The sequence below is a fragment of the Xiphias gladius genome, chromosome 3, assembly GCF_016859285.1.
Source record: "Xiphias gladius isolate SHS-SW01 ecotype Sanya breed wild chromosome 3, ASM1685928v1, whole genome shotgun sequence".
Taxonomy (NCBI): domain Eukaryota; kingdom Metazoa; phylum Chordata; class Actinopteri; order Istiophoriformes; family Xiphiidae; genus Xiphias; species Xiphias gladius.
The window spans coordinates 13,172,563-13,198,214 of NC_053402.1; the positions used below are offsets into that span (position 1 = coordinate 13,172,563).

The window sequence follows — 25,652 nt, forward strand, 5'->3', positions numbered from 1 at the left end:
GTAAGGCCTCAACCAACAATTATTGTCATTATCGATATGTAATAATTTTATTAAATAATCAAAAAGGTTCATAATTTTTTTCATAAGTTTTCATTTTTCATAAGTTTTTCTTGTCTAATCAAAAGTTAAAAACCCAAGCATGTTGAGTTTGCTGCCTTGGAAAACTGAGAAACTACCAAATGTTCACATTTGAGAAGCTGGAACAAGTGAATTTTTGGCATTTTTCCTCTAATAAAAATGATCAAAGTCGTTGCCTATTGATTTTCTGTCAATCAACTAATAAATTAATCTACAAATCATTTCGGCTCTGGCGTACTGTTCTGTTTATGGATGCCCGAGGAAATAATGACACTGCCAAGTACAGTGGGGTTCAATAGGGGCCCAATATGTGTTACAAAGTTCATCATGAGGATTTAACATAACCTGTTAACCGCGGCTTTTTCACAACATTCAACAAGTACAGGTCATGTTTGGAAAAGTTGCCAGCAGGGGGCAGTTGTTTGTGTGGTAGGCTCCTGGAGGAAATATCGCGATAACACCTCTACATAAAAGTCAGTGGAACTTCTCACGGGTCTTCTTCCTGTTATAACGATCACGTAAGTTGGATGTGGACGTCTTGCTTCTGATTATAATCCGCCTGTATCTCACGCATCGTCCTGCCAAACGCATTGAAATTACCTATGATAGTACTTGACAACATGCTATATCAAACACGTAACATATTTATAAGCGCAATGAAGCAGAATCCGAGATACTTATACATTTGAAGGGACGTTCACTGTTTTCAATATGGCGGCGATGCTCGTGTTCTTGGAGATGTTAAACGTTTACAGACAAATATTCAGAAAATGTAAGTGCTGTCTAGGGTCACCCGTTCGAAAATAAATTAAATTTAATATGTTTTGCCCTGCAGCAAATGGCGGACGACGCCGGTGGTAGAGGAGGTTTTCGCGGAGGTTTTGGCGGTGGTGGACGCGGCCGGGGCCGCGGACGCGGCAGAGGCCGTGGCAGGGGCCGCGGTGCGCGTGGCGGCAAGTCCGAGGACAAGGAAGTAAGTTTCAGACCCCAAACCTCATTTTAATAATAGGCAATGGCGTGTATGAGAAATTGATGCCAAGGGTAATGTTAACGGAGATGATGTTCTTTCCTCTGTCAGTGGGTGCCAGTCACCAAGCTGGGCCGCCTGGTTAAGGACATGAAAATCAAGTCCCTGGAGGAGATCTACCTGTACTCTCTGCCCATCAAGGTAAGCAGTGTGTTAGGATGACCACAACACTCCAAACTATACTAACAAGGGAGCGTAGGGAGGTCTGTCACGTGCAAAAAAGTCCATCTCCCCAGGATAAACCTTACTTTTGCAGAATACCATTTGGTGGATTGTTAGCCCTATTTTGTACATTCTGTATCATCACATTTGGTGAAAGAGCAGAGCCTCACTTTCTCTGAAAGAGTAATCCTGACAATGTTTGGAAACCTTGGTCCTTTTACACTTAGAGCTGTTCTGAAGGCATTTCCAGGACTTTTACACACTCTGGAGCAATAATATTGTACTGCGGCACAAAGACTTTGTAACCAGTTTCCCAAGTTGCAAGATAGTAGCTGAAAATTGTGTATGTCTTTACTCGTTTTGCAAGACATGAGCAAAATATGAATGCTTAGAGTATGAGGATACCCGAGAGAGGAACGATGGACTAATCAAACTGATTTAATCCTAGGTTTTCAAAATCTTCTTTCATAATTTAAACGTGTGCAAGGCACAAACAGACGTTACTATATTGTACAATATAGCTGCATGGATACGCACATAACCTAGGTTGGATGCAGTATTACATAGAGCTGAAAATTGGCAACATTTTTGATAGTTTTTTTTTTTTTAATAAAATTGCCATATTTGCCATTTATAACTCCTTAGATACGAGGGTTTGATGTGTATCAAGACAAGAAAACTGAGTGTGTGACATTTGAAGCTGTCACTTTGTTCCCTGGGAACTTATCGTATTTAGTTTTGCTATTTTCTGGCATTTTATAAACAATGGTTAATGGATTAATCAAAAGTAATCAGCTGATTAATAATATACATTATTTGTTGCAGCCCTAGTATTATGCTACAATGCCAAGTTTTGGGTCGCCGTGCTAATATAACCTAAGGACTTATAATGGGAGAGCTGCACATTCTGCCATGATTGAAATTCTAAAGTCAAAGTGGATGCATGGATACTAACTGAAAGGATAAAAAATTATACAAGGGTAGATATTATTTCACAGCTGCAGTGGACCCCCGTCTAATGCTAAGCTCTCCACTTTTTTCCCTGCAGGAGTCTGAGATCATCGACTTCTTCCTGGGTTCTGGTCTGAAAGACGAGGTGCTGAAGATCATGCCCGTCCAGAAGCAGACCAGGGCTGGTCAGCGCACCAGGTTCAAGGTGAGTTGTACCAACACTTTGTAGGTCCCCTCTTGTTAATGATTGTTATCCTCTTGTAATGCTAATGTCTATAATCTAACACTGTTTTGTTCACAGGCCTTTGTTGCCATTGGCGACTACAACGGCCATGTGGGTCTGGGGGTGAAGTGCTCCAAAGAGGTGGCCACGGCCATCCGTGGAGCCATCATCCTGGCCAAGCTGTCCATCGTCCCCGTCAGGAGAGGTTATTGGGGTAACAAGATCGGCAAGCCCCACACCGTGCCCTGCAAGGTGACCGGCCGCTGCGGCTCTGTCCTGGTGCGTCTCATCCCCGCCCCCCGCGGTACTGGCATCGTGTCCGCCCCTGTGCCCAAGAAGCTGCTCATGATGGCTGGTATCGATGACTGCTACACTTCTGCCAGGGGCTGCACCGCCACACTTGGCAACTTTGGTAAGATTCTTGCAATTGGTTGTCTTCATCTATTTAGTGTTTCTGGTTTTCTCCTTGCTCTGCTCAGCTTCACCTCTACAGTGGTGTAGTTGTCGTTATCAGGAGAGAAAGAAATGAGTAGTGTAATGCACGGCAGAATGACGGCTTAGTGGTCACCTCTGTTCCCCTTTTCAGTGCTCAACAATTTTACCAAATCACATTGCAGCACCATTATGTACTGGAGCTCCATCTTAAGCATCTACTCATGATTTCTTCGTTTCCTCCTCAGCCAAGGCCACCTTTGATGCCATCTCCAAGACCTACAGTTACCTGACCCCTGATCTCTGGAAGGAGACTGTCTTCACAAAGTCTCCTTACCAGGTATAGTAAACAGCTTGGACTCATTTGTCATAATTTTTTAAAACATGTTAAGTTTACGTATTAACAGACTGTCTACCTTGTTCTTATTCCAGGAGTTCACTGACCATCTGGCCAAGACTCACACCAGGGTGTCTGTGCAGAGGGGACAGGCTGTCCAGGCAGCTACCTCCTAAACTTTTTGTACAGAGAATCGTTGAATAAACGTTCTTAAACACAACTATCTTAAGTGCATAAGTGTCTTATTTTGCATATGTTGAGCTCATGAAAGAAAAGGTGTGGATCACAGATTAGAAGAAGCGCCTAACATGGATTAAGTGTTATGGATACTGTAAATGTGTGAAGTTACAATACTTCATATCAAATTCTCATATTTAGTTGAAACGTTCTAATCCGGACATCTGTTGCCATAAATTCTCACTGATTTGCATTGTCTACCTTAACCTAATAGCTCCTGTAAAACTGCAGAGCTGACAAATGGATTTGTGTCTAATTCACTCTGCCCGGTGCACCTAGTGTCTTTGCAGGAAAACGTCATTCTCCATGATTTTTTTGCAAGACTTAAATCTAAAGGAAAAATCCCTTGACTGCAAAGTTGCTTTACCAAGTCTTGACAGTTTCATCTCACTTTTTGATAACATTTTCATCAGAGGACAGAGCAGAAAGACTAATACATGATTTGTGACATACATTTTATTTTACAATTATTACACTGGACTGAGAACTGTTCTTAAGCACTCTGGGCCTGAGCTGCCATCATTTGTTCTTTCTGCTTCATTAGACATTTCCTCCCACTGGCGTACGCTCCCAGGTCTCCGTCTGAAAAGAGGAAGGTTGTGGAGTAAGGATTTAGTGATAGCCACACAAAAATTAAGTGACAAATAACATGACAATGTCCATAAACATATTCATTATCAGATCTGTAAAATGTAAGAAAAATGCATGAATTCCCGGAACCCAAAATGCTGTCTTCAGAGTTTCTGTGCCCAAATTAGATAAAAACTGCAAGTTCTCACATTTCAGAAGCTGGAACCTATTCATTTTTATTTTTTTGCTGATATTTTGCTGACTTTGATATTTTGCTGTATTCAGGCAGCAGTGTGTCATGACATGTAGGATTCCTAAAAGAGAGCTATTTGGAAAACAGCAAAAAAAACTGCTTCCACGTTCAAGCTCCAAACGACAGTACTCACAGCGTGACTGGAAGTTCTTGGTCACCTCGTTGAACTGCTGTATTTCTTTGGCACAGTTCTGGTTGTAGCTGCTTCCCTCTCGCTGCTGGCAGGCCCTCAGACGCTCCTGGATCACCTTCACGATCTCCTGGTCCACCTTACTGAGGAGTGCAGACGAAAAAAATCCCATTCAGCCGGGAGGCTAGAAGAACATCATTATTCCATGATGCCGTTTTCATTATGCCAAAAAAAACTTAACACATGGATGGATTTACACTTGTGCCCTTGTAATAAGGGAAACAAATTTTCACCCCATTTTTTCTCACGATTAAAAGGTTCATACAAAGATTCAAGGTTCATACTTCTGGCCACTTCTTGGCAAAAAACATTACACCTATATGCGATTACTGAACATGCTGATCTAACAGCTTCCACCCTTCTGTAAAGCTTTCTTCAAGATTTGTGAACCTGGCTGCAATGATTTTCTCACAATCAGCCACAAGATCATTAGTGGTGATGTGTGAAAAAGCCAGAGTCTGTGTCTGTGTTTAATTTGTCTCAAAGGTGTTGGATGGGGTTTAGGTGATAGCTCTGTGCAGGCCAGTCACGTTCTTCCATACCAAACCGAGAAACTTTGCTTGCTTTGCGCACAGGGGTATCGCCACGTCGTTGAAAATTTTAAGCAAACTGTTTAAGATATGGATAAAACTGAGCTATGGGCCCCCTACTGACCCCCCCCCAGTTCCACTTACACTCGTACTGTGCATGCATCCTATTCCTTTAAGTGCCCGTCCCCATATTCCTCTGCTGGAGTGCTATCCTTACCAGTAGGGTTATTTGCAGGTCTTTAAAAGAGAGTGACTGTTGTGACGGAGGATTGTGCTTCAGGAGGCGGTTTAACGCTGTTTCAGTCTGCACCAACGGACCTTAGGCAAACATTGTCACTGCTGCTACTACGGTAGCTCGAAACTGATCAGCTCAGGATGGATAAGTTGAGATTTTTGCAAAGATTTACATGAATTTCAATTCTTTCTATCTTTTTACAAGTTAATCCATTTACCCATTCTTTTAGAATGATGCCACTCAAGTTAATTTGAATAATTAAAATCATACAAAATTCTTGTAATATACTGCTGGTAAGTATTGAAAAAATGTGATTATTCTAAGCCATATTTTCCCTGCTGGTGTTCCATCGCACTTGATGAGCATGACCATGGAACAGGCATTAAATTGCATTCTTGTTGGTATTTAAAAAAAGTCTGAAATTAAATTTGGAGTTTATGAGGGCCCTGGGGGTAATCTATCCTGTGTGTGTGCTTTAACATACTATGTTTCCATGCTCTATATATGCTATGTATCTTTATTCTACTAATCATGCCTCCTCCGGGGTGATTCAATCTTATCTGGGTTCGTGTTTGACTCGTTACTTACTAGTCTCTCCTCCACTGCATCTCTGCCTCATAGTAGCAGAGGTAATCTCCCTGCTGGCACTCGGTCAGGTCCGGGACACGGCGGAATTTTTGGTGGTAGTACACGGACCTGTTTTTAGCCCGAATGCTGTCCACAACATCTGGATGAGGGAAGAAACAACAGTCCAGAGCTCAGTTAAGCCTGGGCAAGTCTACGCCGCATGGATATCTAGTATAGCTGACGCTGACTCTGTCCATAACGTTACCTCCACAAAGCAGAGCCTTGTAATTAAGTTACTGTGATATTTTTGCGAGGCACCGGCTGTGATATCATCGTAACACGTCTAAACACAACCACGTTTTGTCTATTTAGCAGCCTCAGGTCCTGAGAGCTGTGTTGTTGTCCTGCTAGCACAGTTAGCTCCGTTAGCTTCAGTTACCTCTAAATGTGGTGACGGGCAAGTCCACGGAGTAATAGAAGAGTTTCGACAGAATCAGGGCCGGGTTTGGCAGCGCTGTCTGTTTGTCCACAGCCGGGGTCTGCCGAGGAGGCTCTGGGTACGCTCCTTTATCAAAATCTGTAGGCATTTTTGCCGTAGTTTGACCAATACTAAGGAAATCCTACGATTCGACCTCGACAGCTCTCCTTTCGAGGTAGCGCATGCGCAGAAGGCAAAGCACAAATGGCGAAGTGGAGGTCAGTAAATGTAAAACTTAATTTTTATCTAGTTATTCTTTATTTTGTAGTGCTCTAAAATTATCACTGGTTACAAATATTATGCTTAAGGGGGAACTTAGCGCAGGCACAATAGCGGTATTTTTAAAAACATGAAGGTTGAAGGGCAAAGGTTACAGGTAGAGTTGTTGTGCCGTTTAAAGACAGCAGGTGGCGGTGCAGAGCTGACAACCTTCAACCACCAGTTTGGACGGATTACTGAACGGGCCCACCTGGCAGAGGCCCAGGGGCCAAAGGGGCAATGGGGGGCCTAGACCAGGGCCCCCCATGAGCAGACTTAACATTTCTTGTCAACAAGTCAAACAGACAACTACAGAGAGACAGAGAAGAACAACAGAGAGACACGAAACCAGTACAAAGAGACAAAATCACTACATAGACAACTACAAAAAGAGACACAAACCATCTACAAAGACACAAAACAACTATAGAGAAACAAAACAATCACAAAAAGAAGCCTAAATTTTGCCCAAAAAATGCAAAACAATCACTCAGAGACACAAAATGACCTGGCTACAAACAATGTTTTGTGTCTCTTTCTGTCTGCCGGTCTTGCACCTCTTTGTAAGTTATTCTGAAGAAAGATACACAACCCCAAACTGCTACAGATGACTCCAATACAAAAAAAAAAACAACCTGTAATGTGGTTCTTGTGGTAGTTTTAATATTTAATATTACACGTGATGCGGCTGTGACATATTGTTTCTTTCAATCCGGACAAGTTGTAACTAATAAACGATCAATCACAAGACACGTCTTATTAGGCATGCCAGACACTCAGATCAGACACTGCCACATACATGGACACACAGCAGGCAGGCAGAGAGTAATAGTTCAGCAGCCCTACGCGACAGGTGACCGACTACTGACCTCAGCGTTATTGCTCTCTAAAGAGAGAGAAGAGAGTGTATCATCTCTAAAGGGCAGGTGGATGCGGGGCACATGAAGATGAAAACTTTCTCGTCCCTTTCTCTCTCCTTTCTTGGTTATATGGTTCCCGTCCAATGGACCTCCCCACCATCTCAGACCTAAGACTTTAACCTCTTCCCTCTTCTTATCTTCTCCCGTCAGAACTTGGCAGAGATTGCCTTGTTTGAAAGCGAATACAGCTCCTCAACTGGGCCAAACACCAAATTAGAGCTCTTACACTGTGTATCATCTTAGTATGAACTTTACGTCAGCACCGGCTCCCCTCTCTTTCTATCCCTCGACTGGACAGTGCGCGGACATGGTCAGTACTCATTGTGTTTTTGGTTCTTCTCTACTATAAAGGATACATCATTGTGCGGTTTCACCTGTTGTTGTCTTTTACATGTGAGCGTGTGTGTGTGACTCTTGGGTTTGTTTGGCCATCTGGGTTCTTAAAGGTCGTGTTTGGCAAACTTTATCTTGCAATGGCTGCCTCTGAGGAGACCACTTGAGATTCTGAAATGCTGACTACTATTTTCTACCAAATCCTGCTCCGTATCGTGCTCTGTGTTTTCTTAATTGTTTGGGCTGGGCCGAATCACATTAAAGGTGACATAGAAATCACTGCAGAAAGTGCCATCACATGGCCTGGATAGGAAGGCAATAGATCTGAAGATTACGAGACTTGACTGCATGATGTTTTGCTTTAGGATTACAACTTCTGGAGACCCTAGAGGAATCTGAATGCCTGAAGAAAATTTGGAAATTGGATGAAACGCAGTCGTTCAAAAACACGACTTATGGCAACATATCATTGTACCGATGGGGTATAATTCATTTGTGTCTGCATGACTTTTATTCCACATGTATGTACATGTTCAGTGTAATAGACTGTGAAGGGATGCAGAGCAAACACAGTGTCTGCCGGTATTGGTGTCATTACAGTTTACACATCTGGACACCATACCAACCTGTTGCCTATTCCGTGAACATCTGTTCACGCTGTACACGTGCAGTGTGTTCGTGACACACACATGTGCGTCACCTCTATGTCAAATACCAGACAAATAACCAGGCATTGCTGCTGCTGCAAAAAAAAATCACCGTAATACATCTGGCATTTTCTGAGTTCCATGTTAATGAGTAGCGACCGTGTGCCTTACGTCCTTTCTAGTCCCATCGCAAATTCCACGCACCCCGCCACGGGCACCTGGGGTTTCTGCCCCGCAAGCGCAGCAAGAGGCACAGGGGGAAGGTGCGTACGTGGCCCAAGGACGACCCGGGCCAACCTGTCCACCTCACCGCCTTCCTGGGATACAAGGCGGGCATGACCCACACCGTCAGGGAGGTGCACCGCGCGGGCCTCAGTAAGTACGGCTGGACCTCGTGCATCGTGGGTGCGCGGGCGGCTTTGGGATACACATGGACCTTGAGTGATTCCTAATATTATTGATAATTTTTGCTGTGCGGGCCAACGCCAGCCTAACATCTACGCTTCAATTGCCATCTCTTTCCTTTTCTTTTCTTTTTGCATATTTTTGCCCTTCCTCTGCTGCATATCGTTGATACCCAATGCCCACACGTCTCCTGGTGCAAATCCAGCGCCGGACTGCGGTTTTCTAACTCCCTACCGACGGATGTCTTCCATGTTCCTCCCACAGAGCAGTCAAAACGAGAGGAGGTGGAGGCCGTGACCATCGTCGACACCCCCCCCGTCATCGTGGTGGGAGTGGTGGGATACATTCAGACCGTCCGTGGCCTGCGTTCCCTGAAAACCATCTTTGCCGAGCATCTCGGCGACGAGTGCAAGCGCAGGTTCTACAAAAACTGGTGCGCGCCATTATATATACATCGCCCCCCCCCACGAGTCTGAAGGGTCCGCTCTTCACTTAACGCAAAATTACTTACAGCTGTGGTTGCTGCTGATCTGAGCCACGTGAACTACGTTACTCAGCTCAGGCGAGCTGGACGTTTACGGGTTACACGTAATGTTTATAAGTTGAAGTGATCTGAAAATTAAAAAAAAAAAAAAAAGAAAGAAACAGACATTTGAAGTTGAATTAACAAGATTAATTAAGGAGATTAATAAAAACGTATGTATTTACGTTAGGCTAATGAGATCAGCTGATTCCACCAAATGACTGCATGGTGTTTTACAGCTGTTTTCGAATGTCCAGATGTCAGCGCAGCTGCCTGTGTTGTGTTTCAGGCACAAGAGCAAGAAGAAGGCCTTCACCAAGTACAGCAAGAAATGGCAGGATGAGACGGGGAAGCAGCAGCTGGACAGGGACTTTGCCGCGATGAAGAAATACTGCTCCGTCATCAGGGTCATTGTTCACTCCCAGGTAGGCCGGTATTTTCTCAAGGCTGTTTGGACTGACTGGCCGCAACAGTTCTGGCCTCCTGTCAGGCCAGTTTCCAACCTCTCCCTCTCGCGGAGCGCTCCCTGCAAAAGGGCAAAGGTGTCGGACTTAGACCACGTGCAACGGAAAGGAAAAACAGCCACATCCCAAACCTCTTGGCTGCCGAGATCCACATAACTCTGACCTGGGATCTCTGCCCGTGGGGAGCAATGGAAGGTGCCGTTTCAAATGGCAGTTTAAAAATAATTTTCGGGGCAGAACCTGGCCGCTCTCCCGGGCCTCGCCGCGGGAAAAACATCGATGTTGGCAACAAATAAAATGGGGATTAGCCAAGATCTCGACTACTGACAGTGTTGCTAAAACCAGTCTTTCTCTGTGCAGTGGAGATTAGATTAAAATAAATTACTTTTAAATATCAGAGCTGTGGTAACTGCCTGATATTATTGCCAAGAGTTCAAATATGATCTCATGCTGAATAATAAATCTAATTAGGAAAAAGACAAGTTCAGAGCAAGATATTCTCTGGCTTTTGAATCTCAGAGAAAACCATAGGGGTTTCTAGGCTTTTACGGGCTTCATAGGTATCGCTTCTCCGTTGCCAGATGCGACTGCTGCCCATAGAGCAGAAAAAAGCCCACATCATGGAGGTGCAGCTAAATGGGGGCAGCATCGCAGACAAGGTGGACTGGGCAAAGGAGCGTCTGGAGCAGGCTGTGCCTGTATCTGCTGTCTTCTACCCGGGTGAGATGATTGATGTCATTGGCGTCACCAGGGGTCGTGGCTTCAAAGGTAGGAAACATGCTGCTGATTGTGCTAGGTTGTGGAATTGAAAATCAGATGTACCCAGATTGAACTGAATGGTCATATCAACCATTCAACTCAGGCCTTTTTTGTTTCTTGGGGCTTATAGGTGTGACAAGCCGCTGGCACACAAAGAAGCTCCCCAGGAAGACTCACAAGGGCCTGAGGAAGGTGGCCTGTATCGGAGCCTGGCATCCAGCCCGATGCGGCTTCACTATCGCTCGTGCTGGTCAGAAGGGATACCACCACCGTACTGAGCTCAACAAGAAGGTTTCACCCACAAGACCCAGCTTCAACTGTTCTTGTAGAAATATGCTTTTATTCAATATTAGTGAATAATCATAAGCAATATTATTTTTAGTATATGTAGGTAGGTTTACCATAATTCTATGCGTCCGTGCTCGAGGCCCTTGTGTCACTTGTGTCCTCAGATCTACCGTATTGGTAGGGGTGTCCACACCCAGGATGGGAAGGTGATCCGGAACAATGCCTCCACTAACTACGACACCAGCCAGAAGACCATAACCCCCATGGTACTCCCACCTTTCTGTGACAAAATCCTTATGAAGCAAACTGATGATCAGTTGGGTGTGGTTCTGGCATCATTATAGGTTGCATAGAAAGTGATACATTTCTCCCTGAGCAGTCTTCATTTACCCTTTCTTCTCCTTTAATCTTCCATTGTCCTTTTTTTTGGGGGGGGGCGTATTGTCCCGGTAGGGAGGCTTCCCCCACTATGGTGAGGTGAATAATGATTTTGTCATGGTGAAAGGCTGCGTGGTCGGGGCTAAGAAACGCGTCCTCACTCTCAGAAAGGTACAGTGTGATTTTGCAAGTCCAATTTTAAATATCTGTTGTTGTAACATTTCTGACTCTGTAAGTTGAGTTAGTCTCAAAGTAAAAAGCGAAGCCCCTTGTACAGTGTTGTAGGAAACTTACAGTATGTGTGTATTTTTGTGTGTTCCCCCTTCCCCAGTCTTTGCTTGTGCACAATTCTCGCAAGTCCAGGGAAGCCATTGAGCTCAAGTTCATTGACACCACTTCTAAATTTGGTCACGGCTGCTTCCAGACTGCCCAGGAGAAGAGGGCATTTATGGTGAGTGTGTGGGAGGTTCGGTGCGCACTAAAATCTGAATACCAGGAAGTGAAGAGAAGAATGGTTTGTGCATTTGCATGAGTAAAGCCAATATTTGCACAAAAGGGGTCTATTTTTCTTTTTCTCCAGCGTTGACCTAATCACTCCTGAATCATTTTGTACTATTTTAACCTCCGACCTCTGGTTTACCTGCAGGGGCCACTGAAGAAAGATGCCCTGAAGAAACTGCCAGAGTCTCTGCCCAAGGATGCCTGAAAAATTTTATTATGAGTTTCAAATACACTGTGCTGTTGTTCCATGTAAAATAGCTCAATGCAACAGCTGTGTGTTTGTGTTTTAACTGCATCATCTACATATTTATATGCAGTTTATGTTCAACAATAAACATATATTTAAACTTTTGAACAGGTTTTTATTGTTCACTGATAAATCCATGAGCACATTACAGTAACACTGTTCAGAAATCACATGCACCACGGCAGCTTGGTTGAACAGAACCAAGTAATTATCAGGTTATTATCTCCACGTCTTTCAGTTTCTAGTCTGTTCAACCTCACAACCCTTAACAGGGTCAGCGGATTAGAAAATTGATGGATGGATAGTTTGCTGTTCAATCTGCATTCTTTTAAAACAGAGGCCATCAACAGCACCTTGTTTTTGTGCAGTAAAGACATCCAGTTGTTCAGTCCTGCGCCTACATCAGCATCAGCATTTTAAAAAAAAAAAAAAAAAGGTCCCTTTTGGAAATCCCTTGCACTATGTGTTCTCACTGGTGTTAAGGTTATTAAGTACAGTTGAGTTATATTCAGTGTGTCCTCAGGAGACATCTATCCCGCACAGGTTACAACAAAAACACTCTGTTAAACACCAAGCCGGTACCCGGCCTCAGAATCCATTAGAGATCCATGGCAACAGCTGCACAATGGCTATTTTGCATCAGGAGTGTCCCATCTGCAGCCTCAAGGGGTCACTACTCTGACACGTACTCCTGGGACTCCATGGAGGACTGGTGGGATGTGGACTGGACGGAAGAGTGGTGGGATGCAGGCGGGTTTTCCAGGCCAGATGTCATCAGGGGCAGATATAAATCGTCCATATTGGGCATGACAAACACTTTCTGTTGAGCAGCAATGATTAAAAGTTAGAAATCCGTCTACGGTATTTCACATACTCATCTTTTATTGTCACAAGGAGCGTGTACAGTGAGATGTGGATTATAAATTTTCTACATTATTATTTTCAGAATATTAGCCTAATTCTTGTCCTACACAAGCAGACAGATCCCAGGATGGACTCACCTGGAACTCGCACTGCAGTTTTTTCTCGATCCACTCAGTGACATGGGTGAAGGTGACCTCCCTCTCCCCGAGCATGGGACGCACACGAAGGTCTAACCTGGGGGGCACCCGGAAACTGTACCTGAGAGAGGAAGACTTTTAGTGAAGAAACATTGCTGATAAAACAAATAACAACAAATGCGCCGTTGGCATTGAATGTGTGTATGAAATGACAGTACCATATCCTGTCAGTAGGAGGAGGGGGAATGTTGATGGCCAGAGTACCAGAGAGCTCCAGGACCTCCACGCTGAGCATCAGAGGCATGTTGGACACCTCAGCGATCTTCTTCCTGATGTACTCGTTCTCTGTGGCCCTCTGGAAGTATTTGGACTTTGCTATCTTGTCCACAAATCTCAAGATTTTCCTACTTGTGCTGCCACCAGTGTGCCTGGGGTAAAATAAGGACAACAGTAAAAATGTGTCATACATATTTGTATACTGCAAATCCAAAAATGACTGGGAGTGGCTCGTTTTTTCCAGCTAGCTCGTGATAAACTTGTCTTAACTGGCAATAAACTGACTACAACCCTGGTTCACATGCTTTACATGCACAGTGCTCACAAATGTAATACTAGTCCAAGAATGTTACTATTGCTAAAAAAAAAAAAAAAAAAGACTTTTAGATATTAAATGTATGTTGATGCTCCACTTTTTTGCTCTTCGTAGATTTGGACGAGACATAAGGACTGAACCTGCACTCCAATGCACAAGCAGTTAGGGCCACTTCTTGAAATAATTTGAAACTTTCAACCATGTTCCAGTCATGGACACAATTAGTGATGAATCGGGTGTTTTTCATCACCTGTCAAAGGCTTAAAACGATTGACATCGTAGGGAAATTGCCATATTTACTACAAATTTTTGTCTCATAAATATCACTACTGTCAACATTCAAGTGTTAGTTTCGACTGTGTATTCCCAAAACGTTTCCTAAAATCTAGATTATATTGGACTTAGTTTAAATCAGTGGCTCCCAAGATTTTTCTGTCATGCTTCCCGTTGCAAGCCCCAACAACGTCTCATCCTTCCCAATATCAGGACTAATTGTGTTTATACTGACTGGTAACGATGATGAGGAAACTAAAAGGAGCCAAGTTAAATGTTAAATAAACGTTTCTTTTCACACATTTCTCGTTCATTTCTGTTGTAGACGTGAAAAATGGCTGTTACGTTTGACCCAAACTGCCAGATTTTTTACACACAAAAGACACAAGGTAATATGACAGTAAAGTCAACTTTTGGATTTGACTAACATGTTTGGTTAAGAGCATCAACAATTTTCCCTTTCTTTCCTGTCTAAAGTCTGTCCATCTTGTACTTCACTTTCTGAATAAATCTTGCATGCCTGAATCTTGCTGGCCTTCGGTTGTCAGGTTCGCTTTTTCACAGCAGACATTTTGACTCGTCACAGTGGGTAATGCACAGGTAGAACTATTAACCTTAACAATGTTGCATTCCATCAATTACTGCAGTTCATTTAATGCAAATAATAGTGTTATTTATTACACTTGCGTTAGACAAGTCAAGCGTCTACTGTAAAAAGGCTCGATTCAATTTCAGTTTCACCGCTAATGTTTGCCTACATCTCTGCGCCCCCTAGTTTGGGAACCACGGGCTTAAAAAATGGAAGTTTCTGAAAAGCACACAAACATGGATTAATTCAACACTGTGCTATTGCTATCTTCAGTAACCCAATAGGGAGAACACGTTTTTCTCTCTGTTCCGTTGCTGCCTTTCCTCTTACATGAGGTGTCTGTGAACGTGGGATAAACACCTGCTGCCACATCACAAATCTAAACGTGGCCACAACTACAACACGCTTCAGAAATTACAGTGAGGTGCAGATTTTTGACCGGTGCCCCATGGTATATTTGATCCCTGTGGTAGAAAACACCAGTAAAGTTGTTAATTTACCCATCAGCCGATACCACTGTGCTCTTATCTCCCACAGATCCCTGGGGCTCACATGGAGGGACTTCCTCTTCATCGGATGAGCCTGCGCTGGATGACTCTTCATCACTATCAGCCAGTATACACAGCCTGGGCTTAGAGCTGTAAAACACACCAGTGGTACCTCTTAAGGCAAACCAACAAGCTTAGAAAACACATTTCTCCTCAGCACGTTCACCTTTGCCCTCACATTTATCTGTTGAGGAATATGAAAATGAGACGGGGCTCACCCCACTTGTTGGGTCTCTGGAACAGTGTGAGCCTCGTCCTCTCCCTCCTTCCCCAGCTTACACAGGTTCATCTTGGTCTCCAGGGTCATCTGAAGGCAGCCTGTGTACATCAATTCCATTTCCAGCCACAGGCCTTGGAGATGGAGGAAGGGGGGTTAAGCAGTGAGAAGAGAACAGCTAACAGGTAGCCAGTAATGCTTCAGAGGTCTTAAGAAACTTTGATCTAAACCCTGAGTTGGTTTGGAGGCTGAGCCAACATGTCCTCTTGATCTGGTCTGGCACAGTGTTGTTGCAGTGGGAACATCAGACAAATAGAGGATAGCTTGGGCATGTTATTGTTGGTTGAGCTTAGTCAAGGCTAAGAGGATTGCTAATCGCTTCAGCAGCAGACAATGGAAAGCTTTTAATGCGGGCAAGACAAACTCTGTAATGAAATAAATGAGATCATGGCCTGAGCTGACTGCAGGAATATGGCTGAGAGAGAGATCGGGGTAGAGACTGTCGGGTAAACCTTGTTTGGTGACTCCTCCACATGTGTAGTGGTATAGAAAAGAAAACAAATCAGCAAAGAGCAAAAGGTGTGTACAGGCATATACATACAAAATAATGACACACATACTGTACCTCTGCGATCCAGCATAGGTTTGGATGTGTTAAGGACCTGAGGTAGGCAGGTGCCCATGTCCAGATCAGCCAGAGTCAGCTCATTCATGAAGTATGGCAACTATAATGAGACAAACAGTCTACGTAATTAGTAAACATGCTGCGTTCAAGCCAGACTTAAAAACTTTCAAATTAAATCTATGTAAAACAGATAGAGAGACCCGCAGAGGTAGGTAATTACCTCAAACAAATGAGTGAGGAATGGAGGACGCAAGCAAGTGTGTGTGTTCGTGTCAGCGTGTGTGAAGGAGAGAGAAGCAAAAAAGACAGAGAGAGTGGAGTACAAAGGATGGTGTGTGTCAAAGAGGTGAGCAGGAAATGAGTACCTCACACACACACACACACACACACACACACACACACACACACACACACACACACACACACACACACACACACACACACACACACACACAGAGCAATGATGTAGTTAATGACGCGTCTTTTGACCTTGTGCGAAAACCAGTGCTGCTGTTCAGCTCATATCATTGAGTGGCACCGTTTGTAGAGCTCTGACCTACAGGATACTCACTGTTGCCCTGCCATTAGTCATTATGACACTGACAATGCTGTTGATGATGGTGTGAATATGAAGATGAATGTGCATATGAAAAGCACAACCAAGACCATCAGTTAAACAAATTCCTTGTCAACCACGGACCAACCTTGAAAAATCAATTACCACCCTCATCCACCCTCACCTTGATCTTGCTGAGTTTTTTCTGGATCTTGTGCGCCACCTGATCAGTCCAGTACTTCTCCCGGAGAAAGTCCCAGAAGATCCTTCCCACTAGGGAGTTCACCCAGGTGGGCTGGCCCTCTGCAGAGAATCCCCCTACCCTTGAACCTGCACTGGACTCAGCTCCAACTTGACCTCCAGAGCCGTGCTCCTCATTCTGAATCTGCAGGGAATTGAAAGGAAATAAGTCATTAGGAAGCACATACGTTTTCACAAACATTGTTTGGGAGGTTATTTGACCTAATATGACTGAGATGCAAGGTTTTTTGCCATTTCTATGCCAATCAATAACGGACCCCAATTTTCACTGACTCTCATCATGCTGATTTCGCATCTACCTCCTCTAAACATCATGAAAAACTGTTTCTGCGCCTGGTGCCAATTCCAAAACACCCAAACCAGGATTAGCAGCTCAGTCTGGTGCTCCAGATGCACCGCATTTAGTTCCTATTAATATCCTTCCAGCTAGGTGATACCTGATATTTCTGCAGACTGACATTTGGTCTAGTCAGCAAGGATGTTTGGCTGAGCCAGCATCCTTGAAAAGGCTATTTCTGAGTGCAGAGCAGAACAGCAGAACAGTAGCTCATATCGACCAGGTTTGATCGATGGGAGCTATGTAAAGTATTAGCACGACATCCAGAGGGTAAGTAGAGCAGAAGCAAAGTTGTGATATCTGCTCACAATGGACATGGGGCTTCTTTAAATGGAATCTCTTTACAACCTACACTGCCATGATACTAGACATGATGCTGGACCTCAAAGCTGGCTAGAAGTGTTGTTCATTGACCTTCTTGTGGGTCGTGGGGCTTCCCTTGTCACTGTGGCAGGGGCTGGGGGTGGGATTGCAACTCTCTGACCCAATCAGCTGAGCCATGTAAATGCTGTAGTCCAACAGTGTTCTTGTTTTCATGGCTCCTGGCAAGTCCTGCGGCTCCTCTGTGCTTTCTTTAACTGCATCTCCACCACATAGTGCTTCTGAGTGACAAGTTAAAGACAGATATGTCGTGATTGGACTGAAGGAGCAGGTATACATAACCAGTCACCATGAGCCACAACATTTTCTTACCTGTGTTCTCCTCACCACTCACGCTACTCTTGGCTCCCGCCCTGGAGGCAGACAGGAAGTGCTGGAACCACTCCTCTTTCTCTCTTCCTGTGCGGCCAAACAGGTAGAGGGTAACAGGAAGCTGGTGGTCCGGTACGTTGTGTCTCTCTGCGCTTTCTTCCTCCTCCTGCCCTTCAACCAGACTCTCCTCCCCTACCTCCCCCTCAGCCAGAGCGATGCAGATGGGATACTTCTTGTTCCACACCCTCTTGCGGGCCAAACCGGGAGGCAACAAAGACACCTTGGGTAAAAATGAACAGAAAGGAACAATAAAGGAAAAATATCATTCTCTTTTTATCTATATTTTCTTCCCAAAAGAGATGCTGGCATGCAGAAATTGTGTTGACAGTTCTCTATTGCCAATTGAATCCCCACGTTGATTAGACTGCGTGTCAGCAATTATCCCGCTGGAAGTGACTGTAGTCAGCCTCAATATGCAACTGCCATTGTAGAGGGGTCAAGTTTATTCAGAGCATCATCACTTCAGTCCTAATCCTTCTGGTCTTTCACCTCCGTGTTAGATGACAAAGTGGGTGAAGAGAGATGAGTATGAAGAGTTCAAGCAAGAGGTCACCCGGCCTCTCTCTCTTTTACTACCCTCTGAGGGACATGGCTGATCTGCCGGGACCCAGAAATGAGAATATTTTTTGCAGACACACTGACCTTACAGTTAGCCAGCTGATAAGTGCGTGAACGCAAAAAGACAGCCTCGCGAGGTGTCTCGTCAAACGCCGCCCACCGTGGGATGGCGGCACGTGGGTGTGCCAGGTGCACCCGGGTGCCCTCCAGTGTGACGTAGACAGATTGTGTGACGGAGGGGTGGAAAGTCTCAGGGTTGTAGCTGTGTGTCTCATTCATCCAGCCCTGGAAGAAAATGATGAAAGCAGCAACACAGTCATTCACGAATCCCTTCGCATTTTCCCTTGGGAACTGAACAATCCTGACAGCTGCATTGGGGCTATATTTAAGTGCATTTAACTGGCTAAGGGTTAATAAAAAAACAGAAAATATGCCAACCTACCAAAGTCTCTACTCAGGCAAATTAAATTCACAGTGAGTGGTGCAAACTGTGACAATACAGCTCAGCAGGAGGGGAAACATGAGCCATGGCAGAATACATCTGTCTCATTTAACACTGTGGAAGTGTCTTTGAAATAGCCTACAGCCTCATGGTGGTAACTCCTCTGTCCTCATAAACTTTACCTTACTTGAACCTGCTAACTCTGCATTTATTGAGGCAGACAGCACCACTCTCTCAGCAGAGCTGTCAAGAAGTGCTTTGTGAAGGCTATTAAGAAAACAACCCTCTCTGCAGACGCTGAACCTGCTGTGCCCGAGGGTAATTCTTCATACAGTAATTACCTTAAAACCAATCCATGAGGCACCACTGAGAGCACTGACTTTATCTTTAGTGTTATCCGGGGCCTCGCATGGCTGCTGTTGTTTTGATCTCTCACCCTGCAGAAAAAAAACACTAGAGCTTGAAGCTCCTTTCGGTGTGGCCAACGTTGTCACAGGAAAACGGAAAGTACTTACTGTAGGAGCAGCTGCAGAGGCGCCTCTGCATATCAAAGACTAAGGCTAAGAGTCTGCAGGCGTGCGAGAGGCACTGTGAGGCTGCACTTTGAACTAAATGCTAACATGCTCATAATGACAATGCTAAAATGCTATTTTTTTTAGCAGGTTTAATGTTTAATCACATTTGCTAATTAGCACTTAATGACAGCTAATGTAGGCAGTGGCATTATTTTGCAGGTATTTGGTCATAAACCAAAGGATTACATTTTAGCCTGAAGATGGCGCTAGAGTCAGAGGACCATCAAAGTTATTACAGTTCATCCTGAGAGGGCATGAATATCTGTACCAAATTTCATGGCATTCCACCTTGTTGGTGAGATAATTTAGTCTGGAACCATAGTGATGGACTGGCTAGTGTCGCCAGCTCTTTTTGTTTTTTTAGAAATTTGGATTTAAATTAAATTAACGTTTTTTATATACTAATAAACAACTTACAATTCTGTCCCAACAAAGATGACGTGCAAAAACAGCTGTTGGTAGGCTATGGGTTTACTGGGCTGACAGAGAAAATGTCTGAGAGAGAAAACAAGACATATTCACACACACCAAAAGTCAAGCTGAAAAATCACTCATGCTGTTTTTAGTCCAGTAGTTTTTCCAAACCAGTGCCTAGCCTCTTGCTCTCTGCGACACTTACATGAGGACTACACTGCACAGAGACAAGTTTGGGTAAAAGTAGAGACACAGAGTTGCAATGCCAGCATGTCTCTTTAATGTTACGCCTTTCTTTTTATTATATACCATATTTCATTTTATATCTTATTACCTCTAGGATTTCTGGATCATTAAGCTTTCTGTCCAGCGGATCCATGTTGGACTTGACCCGACAGCCCTTGTTGCCTCTGGCATTTGAGCGTCGTGGGGCAAACATGAACACCACCACCAGGCCCAGCATAAAGCCACATGCGACCCCCACAGACACACCCGCCAGATAGGAAGGGAGGGGCAGCACAAAGAACCCGTAAGCTAGAAGACCCACGGGGAAGAGCCAGTGAATGGGCAGCGATGAGCCTGGGACCGTGCCTCGAGACTGGGTGTAAGTTTTTTGATGTGTCACTCTGGATCCATTCTGGAGCTCCACCACTTGAATCATATCTCCGTAAGTGCGAATTTCGATATGGCTGTCTCTGCTGAGGGTGTGGCATTCTGGGGAGGACTTTATTAATGAACTCTTTTGGAGTCTTCTCAGAGGAGTGTCACACACACCTCTGTGCTCACCGTCAGTCCTCCTCCGGCACTTAAAGTCTGAAGCTTCGCTGCTCCCCTCTCTTCCACAGCTCCCTTGGGAGGCTGGTGAGTCTCCGGCACCAGAAGCCCTCCCCTGCTTGGGGCTGCCAGAGTTTTCATCGCCCATGATCTTACTCAGCATGCTCAGAGGATCCTGCATGGCCTCCGAGAACTTCCTCCGTGTGTCCTCCAGCTCAGCGATCAGCGAGCTGCCCCGGGGTTCAGTGGGAGACATGCTGCCTGTGGAAGGAGGTGACACCCAATCGTCACTCTCATTAAGTCCTCGTGCTTCAGGCCTTGCCTCGGATATCTTTGGCTGGGTAAGCTGTTTCCAGGGATGCAAATGCAGCTTGGAGTCAGACTTGGAGAGATTGACTTCTGGCTCGACCCGACGGGAGATCTCTGTGCTCAGGGACTTGACCAGGCTGAGCAGAGGTTTGCCTCTTAGAGAGCTGCTCTCCCTCGGCTCCAGGTCCGTGGAGGAGGATTTGACCAAGTTGGTGGTGATAAGCATGCCCGCTGATGATGCTGACAGATCAGTTAAAGAGCCTGGGGAGGAGGGGGAGTGAGGCAGGAAGGGGGGCTGGGCGCGGTGCCCTTGGCTCAGGTCCAAGTCGATCCCCAGACTGGGGTTATGCCGGCTCTCTCTGGCTTGTGGTTTGTCTTTGGAGAAGGCCACGGTGGGACCCTCATCATGGCGGTCCAGGCTGAAGATGAGCTTGCTCTCCTCCATGCTGGCCGTCAACCACGAGCTATGGTGAGAACGCCGTCAACCAAAAGGAGTAGCAGACCTCCAAAACATGGAACGTGGTGCTAACAATGTGACTCTGTAACTGCATGTAGACTTGTAAGATCCTCCTTGGGTAGCTTATCATGTTGGATGCTGGAAATGTGAAGAGAAACAAGGAAAATATACAATGTGGTTATTTAAACAGCTTCAGCTAATCCATAGCAACATTTTTTTTAATGATAGCATAACATTTAAAATTAAACCGCTCTGCTACGTCTTCACCTGCTGCTCTGAACTTCTTCCTATTTCCCTCTTCTCCACTCCCTTTTTGCTTTGACTTTTCTAAACTTCTCTCTCCTTCCACCTTAACATCTTTCCTTTCTAATCTCCTCTGCACTGTCTCCTATGTCTTTTCTACTGTTACGCCGCAGCCATTTGTTTGTTTAACTCTGTGTGTGCTGTCAATTCGAGTCTGGGTTTGAGGTAAGGCAGGGGTGGACGAGTGGTTTGATTTCTGGAATAACCTAGGGAGTCATTAGCAGAGAGTCAAAGCTAATCCCAAATTAGATGCATGATCCAATGCATCAGCCATATTCCATTAGGCTGCTCCTGCCAATTTGACACATCCTGCTAATAAATGTAGAAATCTGTCTGTCTGTCCTTAGATTTTCTCGACAACTGCTCATCTGATCGACTTCAGGGGCGACTCATCCACGCCCGGTCAAGGCACGGATTCCCCTAAAGACAAGCTGCACCTACGGAACCTCGCACGGGATCATCTAAAGTGTAGGACTATTTAAGAAAGAGACCCAAGCTCTGCAAATTGGAAATGGCTTATAAAAGCAGTATAACTGCTCTGCACGGTTACTTGAAGCATAAGCATCAAGCAAGAGAGCACCGTTTTGTTTTCTTTTTATCCCCACCCAATCCTTTTGAATTTGTGGTCCAGTATTTTCTGATCAGGTGTCTGAAAAAATAGGATCTATTATTATTATTAATATCATAACAGCCGTGAAGTGGAAATTTGGTGATGATGATTAGATGATTGAATAAAATGTTGAACTAAGATAACTGAGATAACAGGTACGTTTTAAACGAGCACTGTACTTGTTGGTCTAACTTTAAGGAGCCCTGGAAGATGCTCAGTAAAACAAACGCCCTCTTTTCTTGTCATTTTAAATATTTGTGCAGTTTTCTTGCTGCCTTCTTTGCAGGTGATGAACACAGCATCTCTTTAATCACAAGTTCACTTCTCTGCGCTCACGGCTGCCTGAGGTTTGACTGAAGTGAAGCACAGGAGAGTTTATCGTTGAAAGCCTCTGTATCTGTGGATGATGAAAGTGAACACATGCTGCTGCTGTTCCTTGTGTCTAGAACGTCTGATGCAAGGACAAAAAAAAAAAGCACAAACACTTGACCAAGCACTAAAGATGAACACAATGTATATGTGCCCTCTCTTCAATTATATTAGTAATGCTTAAGCTTCTCCATGTCATGACTGTAACTGGGAAAAAAAGCTGCTTTTTTTCAACCGGACCCTAACCACTGTCCATTATGCCTTTGAAAGCATAACAATTAGACACTCCCTCTGGGGGAAATCTGGGCTTTGAGAGTGTATGGATCTATAACGTGCCCTTCAGAGCTTTTTTACAAGTGACAACCACTGACATGTATCATGGCAGGCAAGCTGCACAGCCCAATTCACTGATAGTCAACAGCTGGGGTACAATTCCAAGCTGAGTGCAGATTAAGTGTAATTCTCCATTTTAAAGAGGCTTTTATCAAAGGAAATTAAGACACTTGGGGCATGAATGGAATCTGATGAACGGGCCATCAGTGTGTCAATTTCAGATACATTTTAGGATTCACTTGTGCTAGCTGTCAGCTATACACACATACAGTATAATGCAGTGTCACATGTAGTCACAAGTGGGATTTATAAGCAATACGAAGTGTTGTATTTATGGAGAAGTGCAGCATAAGAAAACTGACTATTAGAAATGATCCACCAACAGATGAAAAAATTTGCAAAAATAAAAATTTGCACTTTTGTTGAGTGTTGACTGGCCATTGTCCTGTACTGGATTTTGCGAATTCTAGCCCTGACCTGGATGAAACCAATTTTCAAGGCTACAAATATTCATTTATTACCATGTTGCTGGCATAATTTAAATTACTACCCCCACTGGCTCCCTCCTTATCTCTCCCCCTTTCTGCACACTGCTCATAAGAAGAGTTATTAATTTTTAGCACCAATCTGCTGGGCTGTTTGTCAAATTTAATTAACCGAAAGCGCTGCTCTGCCAGTGCTTCAGCTGCTCCAGACAGCCCTGCGTTACCCTAACCAATTTCTACTTCGGAGTCAGTTTGGATCAGTTCGTGCTGACAGGGAGAGGAAAACCTTTGCTGCTCAGTGGAACCCTCACGAGGGGACTTGGCAGCTCTCCAGTCAGGACTGTGCATGAATGTCTGCTGAAGTAAGGAAGGAAATAAGTGTAACCGCCAGAGGACTGACACAGGATTTGAAGGGGGAAAAATTTTGAAACCCTTAATGTGTTTTGTTTGTCCCTGGAAAGTGGAAAGTGACGCAAAGGCAAGAAAGGTCACATTAGGACTGTAACTAAAGAGCATTTTCATTATTGATTAGTTTGCTTATTATTTTCTCAATTTATTATTGATTATTTGTCTGTGAAATGCCAAAAATACTGAAAGACTGCCCATCACAATTTTTCAGAGCCAAAGGTGATGCCTTCAGAGGACTTGTTTTTGGTCAACCAACAGCTCAAGACCCAAAGATATTCACTTTACAATGATATAAAAGAAAAGCAGCACATTCTCAAATTTGCAATGCAGAAAATCAAAGACTGTTTTGCACTTTTGCTTACAAAATGACTAAAATGATTTATGGCTTATCAAAATAGTTGCAGAATAACTTTCTGTCTATCAACTAATCGATTAACCAACTAAACGTTTCATCTTTAAATACAACAGAATACAGTGGGTTTCTTGGATGCATATAAGGAAAAGACTTTGAATAATACATAAAAAGTAATTTGCCTGTTGATATGATCAGATAAAAGGTATGGAGGGAAAAGTTAATGGATTCAAAAAACCGAAAGATTTTTAATGATTAAAGGTATTGACAGAGCCGCTTAATGTATCTGTCGTCTCTTTTTAGGTGGTCATCAAAAGGTCACATGAGAAAGGGATATCAAACCCCATGTATTTGCTTATGATGGGACAGGCCTATCAATAAGGAGTGGATCACTTAAAATGGATTAAAATGGAGAGGGAGAAATGATGTGGCCAGTAGAAAATCCCATTTGTAATCCGGTCGTCGTCATGGGATTGAATCCTGCCAGAAAAAAAAAAATCTGCATGTCTTCCCCTCTCTGAACTCGTCTTGGCCTTTTTATCCTGGCTTAACCAGGACAAGCGGGTAATCAAGGGGCACAACATATTCTTTTTTCTTCCTTATATGCATTTCATTTAAAAAACCAAGTAAAGTGCTGTATGAGATCATGTAAGGACTGTCTTTTCTTCTTCTTTTTTTTTTTTTTACATGGCATTCCTGTGCTTCATCCTGTCCTCAGACTATCATTTGACCCTGATGACTGACACATTTGGCAATGCGCTGTGTGTTTGTCTGGGTATCACATGGTCAGTGTTGGTGAAGCTGCTCTTTATCCCATTAAGGCAATATCTCCTTTGCTAAAAGCGGTTGATCGACTGTTCGTGGGCAATGGACACTCAACTTTCCTTCAACGCCAGATTCATCACTGCACTGTCAGCCTGCACTCTTTCCGCCCTCACCTGTGGACAATTTCGCGAGTCTTGCATTTGAAAATGAAGGCATCTGTTCTGCTGCGGGCACTTTATGATAAACATGTATTTGCCGCAATCGGTGAAAACAAAAAGCACTCACGTGAATCTGCGATGGTTGACCAGCTGGTCCCGCGAGATCACTGGCAGAGGTCGGGAAATGTCCACAGCCCTGTAAATAAGGCATCGATTTGTGCAGAAATGCGCTTCAAGTGCGGGCCGCGGTGCTCAGTCCGAGTGCCGCAGAGTGCGGCGTGCCCGCACACGGAGATGCGCGCCGTCCGTCCACCGCAGGCAGGAAATACTCAGTCAACTTCACTCAGATTGGCGCCCGTCCTCGTCGCCAAAACGGCCAAACTCCTGAAAAGATCTCGCCCGCACAGACAGTTCATCTCGGAGGTTAACGCGTCAGAGGTGTCGGCGCCGCTCGACATCGCTCCTCCTTCCTCCCTTCCGCTTCGGGAGGCGTTAAACCCAATCGAGAATAATGTGATTATTGGAGTCCTGGCTGCAGACCGGACGAAACTCTAATCCAGATTACGCTTGAGGGGCCAACAGTTGCCAGAGCGAC

The 25,652-nt window shown here is 44.4% G+C and overlaps 4 protein-coding genes across 7 annotated transcripts; 2 read left to right on the plus strand and 2 right to left on the minus strand.

The window, feature by feature from the left end:
* The first annotated feature begins 484 nt into the window (after positions 1 to 484).
* On the plus strand, positions 485 to 3,433 carry rps2 (ribosomal protein S2). The gene is made up of 7 exons (XM_040156430.1): positions 485 to 596; positions 914 to 1,051; positions 1,157 to 1,246; positions 2,316 to 2,423; positions 2,520 to 2,853; positions 3,122 to 3,213; positions 3,306 to 3,433. Exons 2-7 carry the CDS (start codon positions 917 to 919, stop codon positions 3,384 to 3,386), a joined length of 840 nt encoding a protein of 279 aa, XP_040012364.1. The 5' UTR covers positions 485 to 596; positions 914 to 916; the 3' UTR covers positions 3,387 to 3,433.
* Positions 3,434 to 3,885: 452 nt separating this feature from the next.
* ndufb10 (NADH:ubiquinone oxidoreductase subunit B10) lies at positions 3,886 to 6,471 on the minus strand. The gene is made up of 4 exons (XM_040116772.1): positions 6,232 to 6,471; positions 5,814 to 5,952; positions 4,404 to 4,543; positions 3,886 to 4,029 (listed from the first exon to the last, which is right to left on the minus strand). The coding sequence occupies exons 1-4, from the start codon at positions 6,377 to 6,379 to the stop codon at positions 3,941 to 3,943; spliced, it is 516 nt and encodes a 171-aa protein (XP_039972706.1). The 5' UTR covers positions 6,380 to 6,471; the 3' UTR covers positions 3,886 to 3,940.
* LOC120783638 (60S ribosomal protein L3-like) lies at positions 6,375 to 12,097 on the plus strand. Of its 3 annotated transcripts, none has more exons than XM_040116743.1 (10): positions 6,375 to 6,488; positions 8,611 to 8,803; positions 9,098 to 9,266; positions 9,646 to 9,781; positions 10,402 to 10,588; positions 10,710 to 10,870; positions 11,032 to 11,133; positions 11,321 to 11,416; positions 11,577 to 11,696; positions 11,892 to 12,097. In XM_040116743.1, the coding sequence occupies exons 1-10, from the start codon at positions 6,453 to 6,455 to the stop codon at positions 11,949 to 11,951; spliced, it is 1,260 nt and encodes a 419-aa protein (XP_039972677.1). In that variant the 5' UTR covers positions 6,375 to 6,452; the 3' UTR covers positions 11,952 to 12,097. The 3 variants fall into 3 exon arrangements, with proteins under 3 accessions (XP_039972677.1, XP_039972694.1, XP_039972686.1); XM_040116760.1 differs by lacking the exon at positions 6,375 to 6,488 and adding an exon at positions 7,715 to 7,758; XM_040116752.1 differs by lacking the exon at positions 6,375 to 6,488 and adding an exon at positions 8,222 to 8,263.
* A 22-nt stretch (positions 12,098 to 12,119) lies between these two features.
* LOC120783659 (testis-expressed protein 2-like) lies at positions 12,120 to 25,633 on the minus strand. 2 transcript variants are annotated; one of them, XM_040116791.1, is made up of 12 exons: positions 25,185 to 25,633; positions 20,069 to 21,412; positions 18,388 to 18,588; positions 17,686 to 17,965; positions 17,407 to 17,591; positions 16,579 to 16,779; positions 15,839 to 15,938; positions 15,215 to 15,347; positions 14,949 to 15,086; positions 13,213 to 13,422; positions 12,995 to 13,115; positions 12,120 to 12,813 (listed from the first exon to the last, which is right to left on the minus strand). In XM_040116791.1, the coding sequence occupies exons 2-12, from the start codon at positions 21,260 to 21,262 to the stop codon at positions 12,667 to 12,669; spliced, it is 2,910 nt and encodes a 969-aa protein (XP_039972725.1). In that variant the 5' UTR covers positions 21,263 to 21,412; positions 25,185 to 25,633; the 3' UTR covers positions 12,120 to 12,666. The 2 variants fall into 2 exon arrangements, with proteins under 2 accessions (XP_039972725.1, XP_039972718.1); XM_040116784.1 differs by having other exon boundaries at positions 17,407 to 17,594; positions 25,185 to 25,632.
* Between the last annotated feature and the right edge of the window lie 19 nt (positions 25,634 to 25,652).

Excerpts from the sequence above, each read along its gene's own strand:
- rps2 (XM_040156430.1), top strand. The coding sequence starts at position 917 with ATGGCGGACGACGCCGGTGGTAGAGGAGGTTTTCGCGGAGGTTTTGGC. Across the intron at positions 1,052-1,156 it reads GCAAGTCCGAGGACAAGGAA|TGGGTGCCAGTCACCAAGCT; the intron begins GTAAGTTTCAGA and ends TTCCTCTGTCAG. Across the intron at positions 2,854-3,121 it reads CGCCACACTTGGCAACTTTG|CCAAGGCCACCTTTGATGCC; the intron begins GTAAGATTCTTG and ends TTTCCTCCTCAG.
- ndufb10 (XM_040116772.1), bottom strand. The coding sequence starts at position 6,379 with ATGCCTACAGATTTTGATAAAGGAGCGTACCCAGAGCCTCCTCGGCAG. Across the intron at positions 4,544-5,813 it reads ATGCAGTGGAGGAGAGACTA|TAAGGTGGACCAGGAGATCG; the intron begins GTAAGTAACGAG and ends TGCACTCCTCAG. Across the intron at positions 4,030-4,403 it reads CAAGAACTTCCAGTCACGCT|ACGGAGACCTGGGAGCGTAC; the intron begins GTGAGTACTGTC and ends TCCTCTTTTCAG.
- LOC120783638 (XM_040116743.1), top strand. The coding sequence starts at position 6,453 with ATGCGCAGAAGGCAAAGCACAAATGGCGAAGTGGAG. Across the intron at positions 11,134-11,320 it reads AGAAGACCATAACCCCCATG|GGAGGCTTCCCCCACTATGG; the intron begins GTACTCCCACCT and ends TTGTCCCGGTAG. Across the intron at positions 11,697-11,891 it reads AGGAGAAGAGGGCATTTATG|GGGCCACTGAAGAAAGATGC; the intron begins GTGAGTGTGTGG and ends GTTTACCTGCAG.
- LOC120783659 (XM_040116784.1), bottom strand. The coding sequence starts at position 21,262 with ATGGAGGAGAGCAAGCTCATCTTCAGCCTGGACCGCCATGATGAGGGT. Across the intron at positions 18,589-20,068 it reads ATGATCCAGAAATCCTAGAG|GGCTGGATGAATGAGACACA; the intron begins GTAATAAGATAT and ends ATTTTCTTCCAG. Across the intron at positions 15,348-15,838 it reads ACCTATGCTGGATCGCAGAG|GCCTGTGGCTGGAAATGGAA; the intron begins GTACAGTATGTG and ends TCCATCTCCAAG.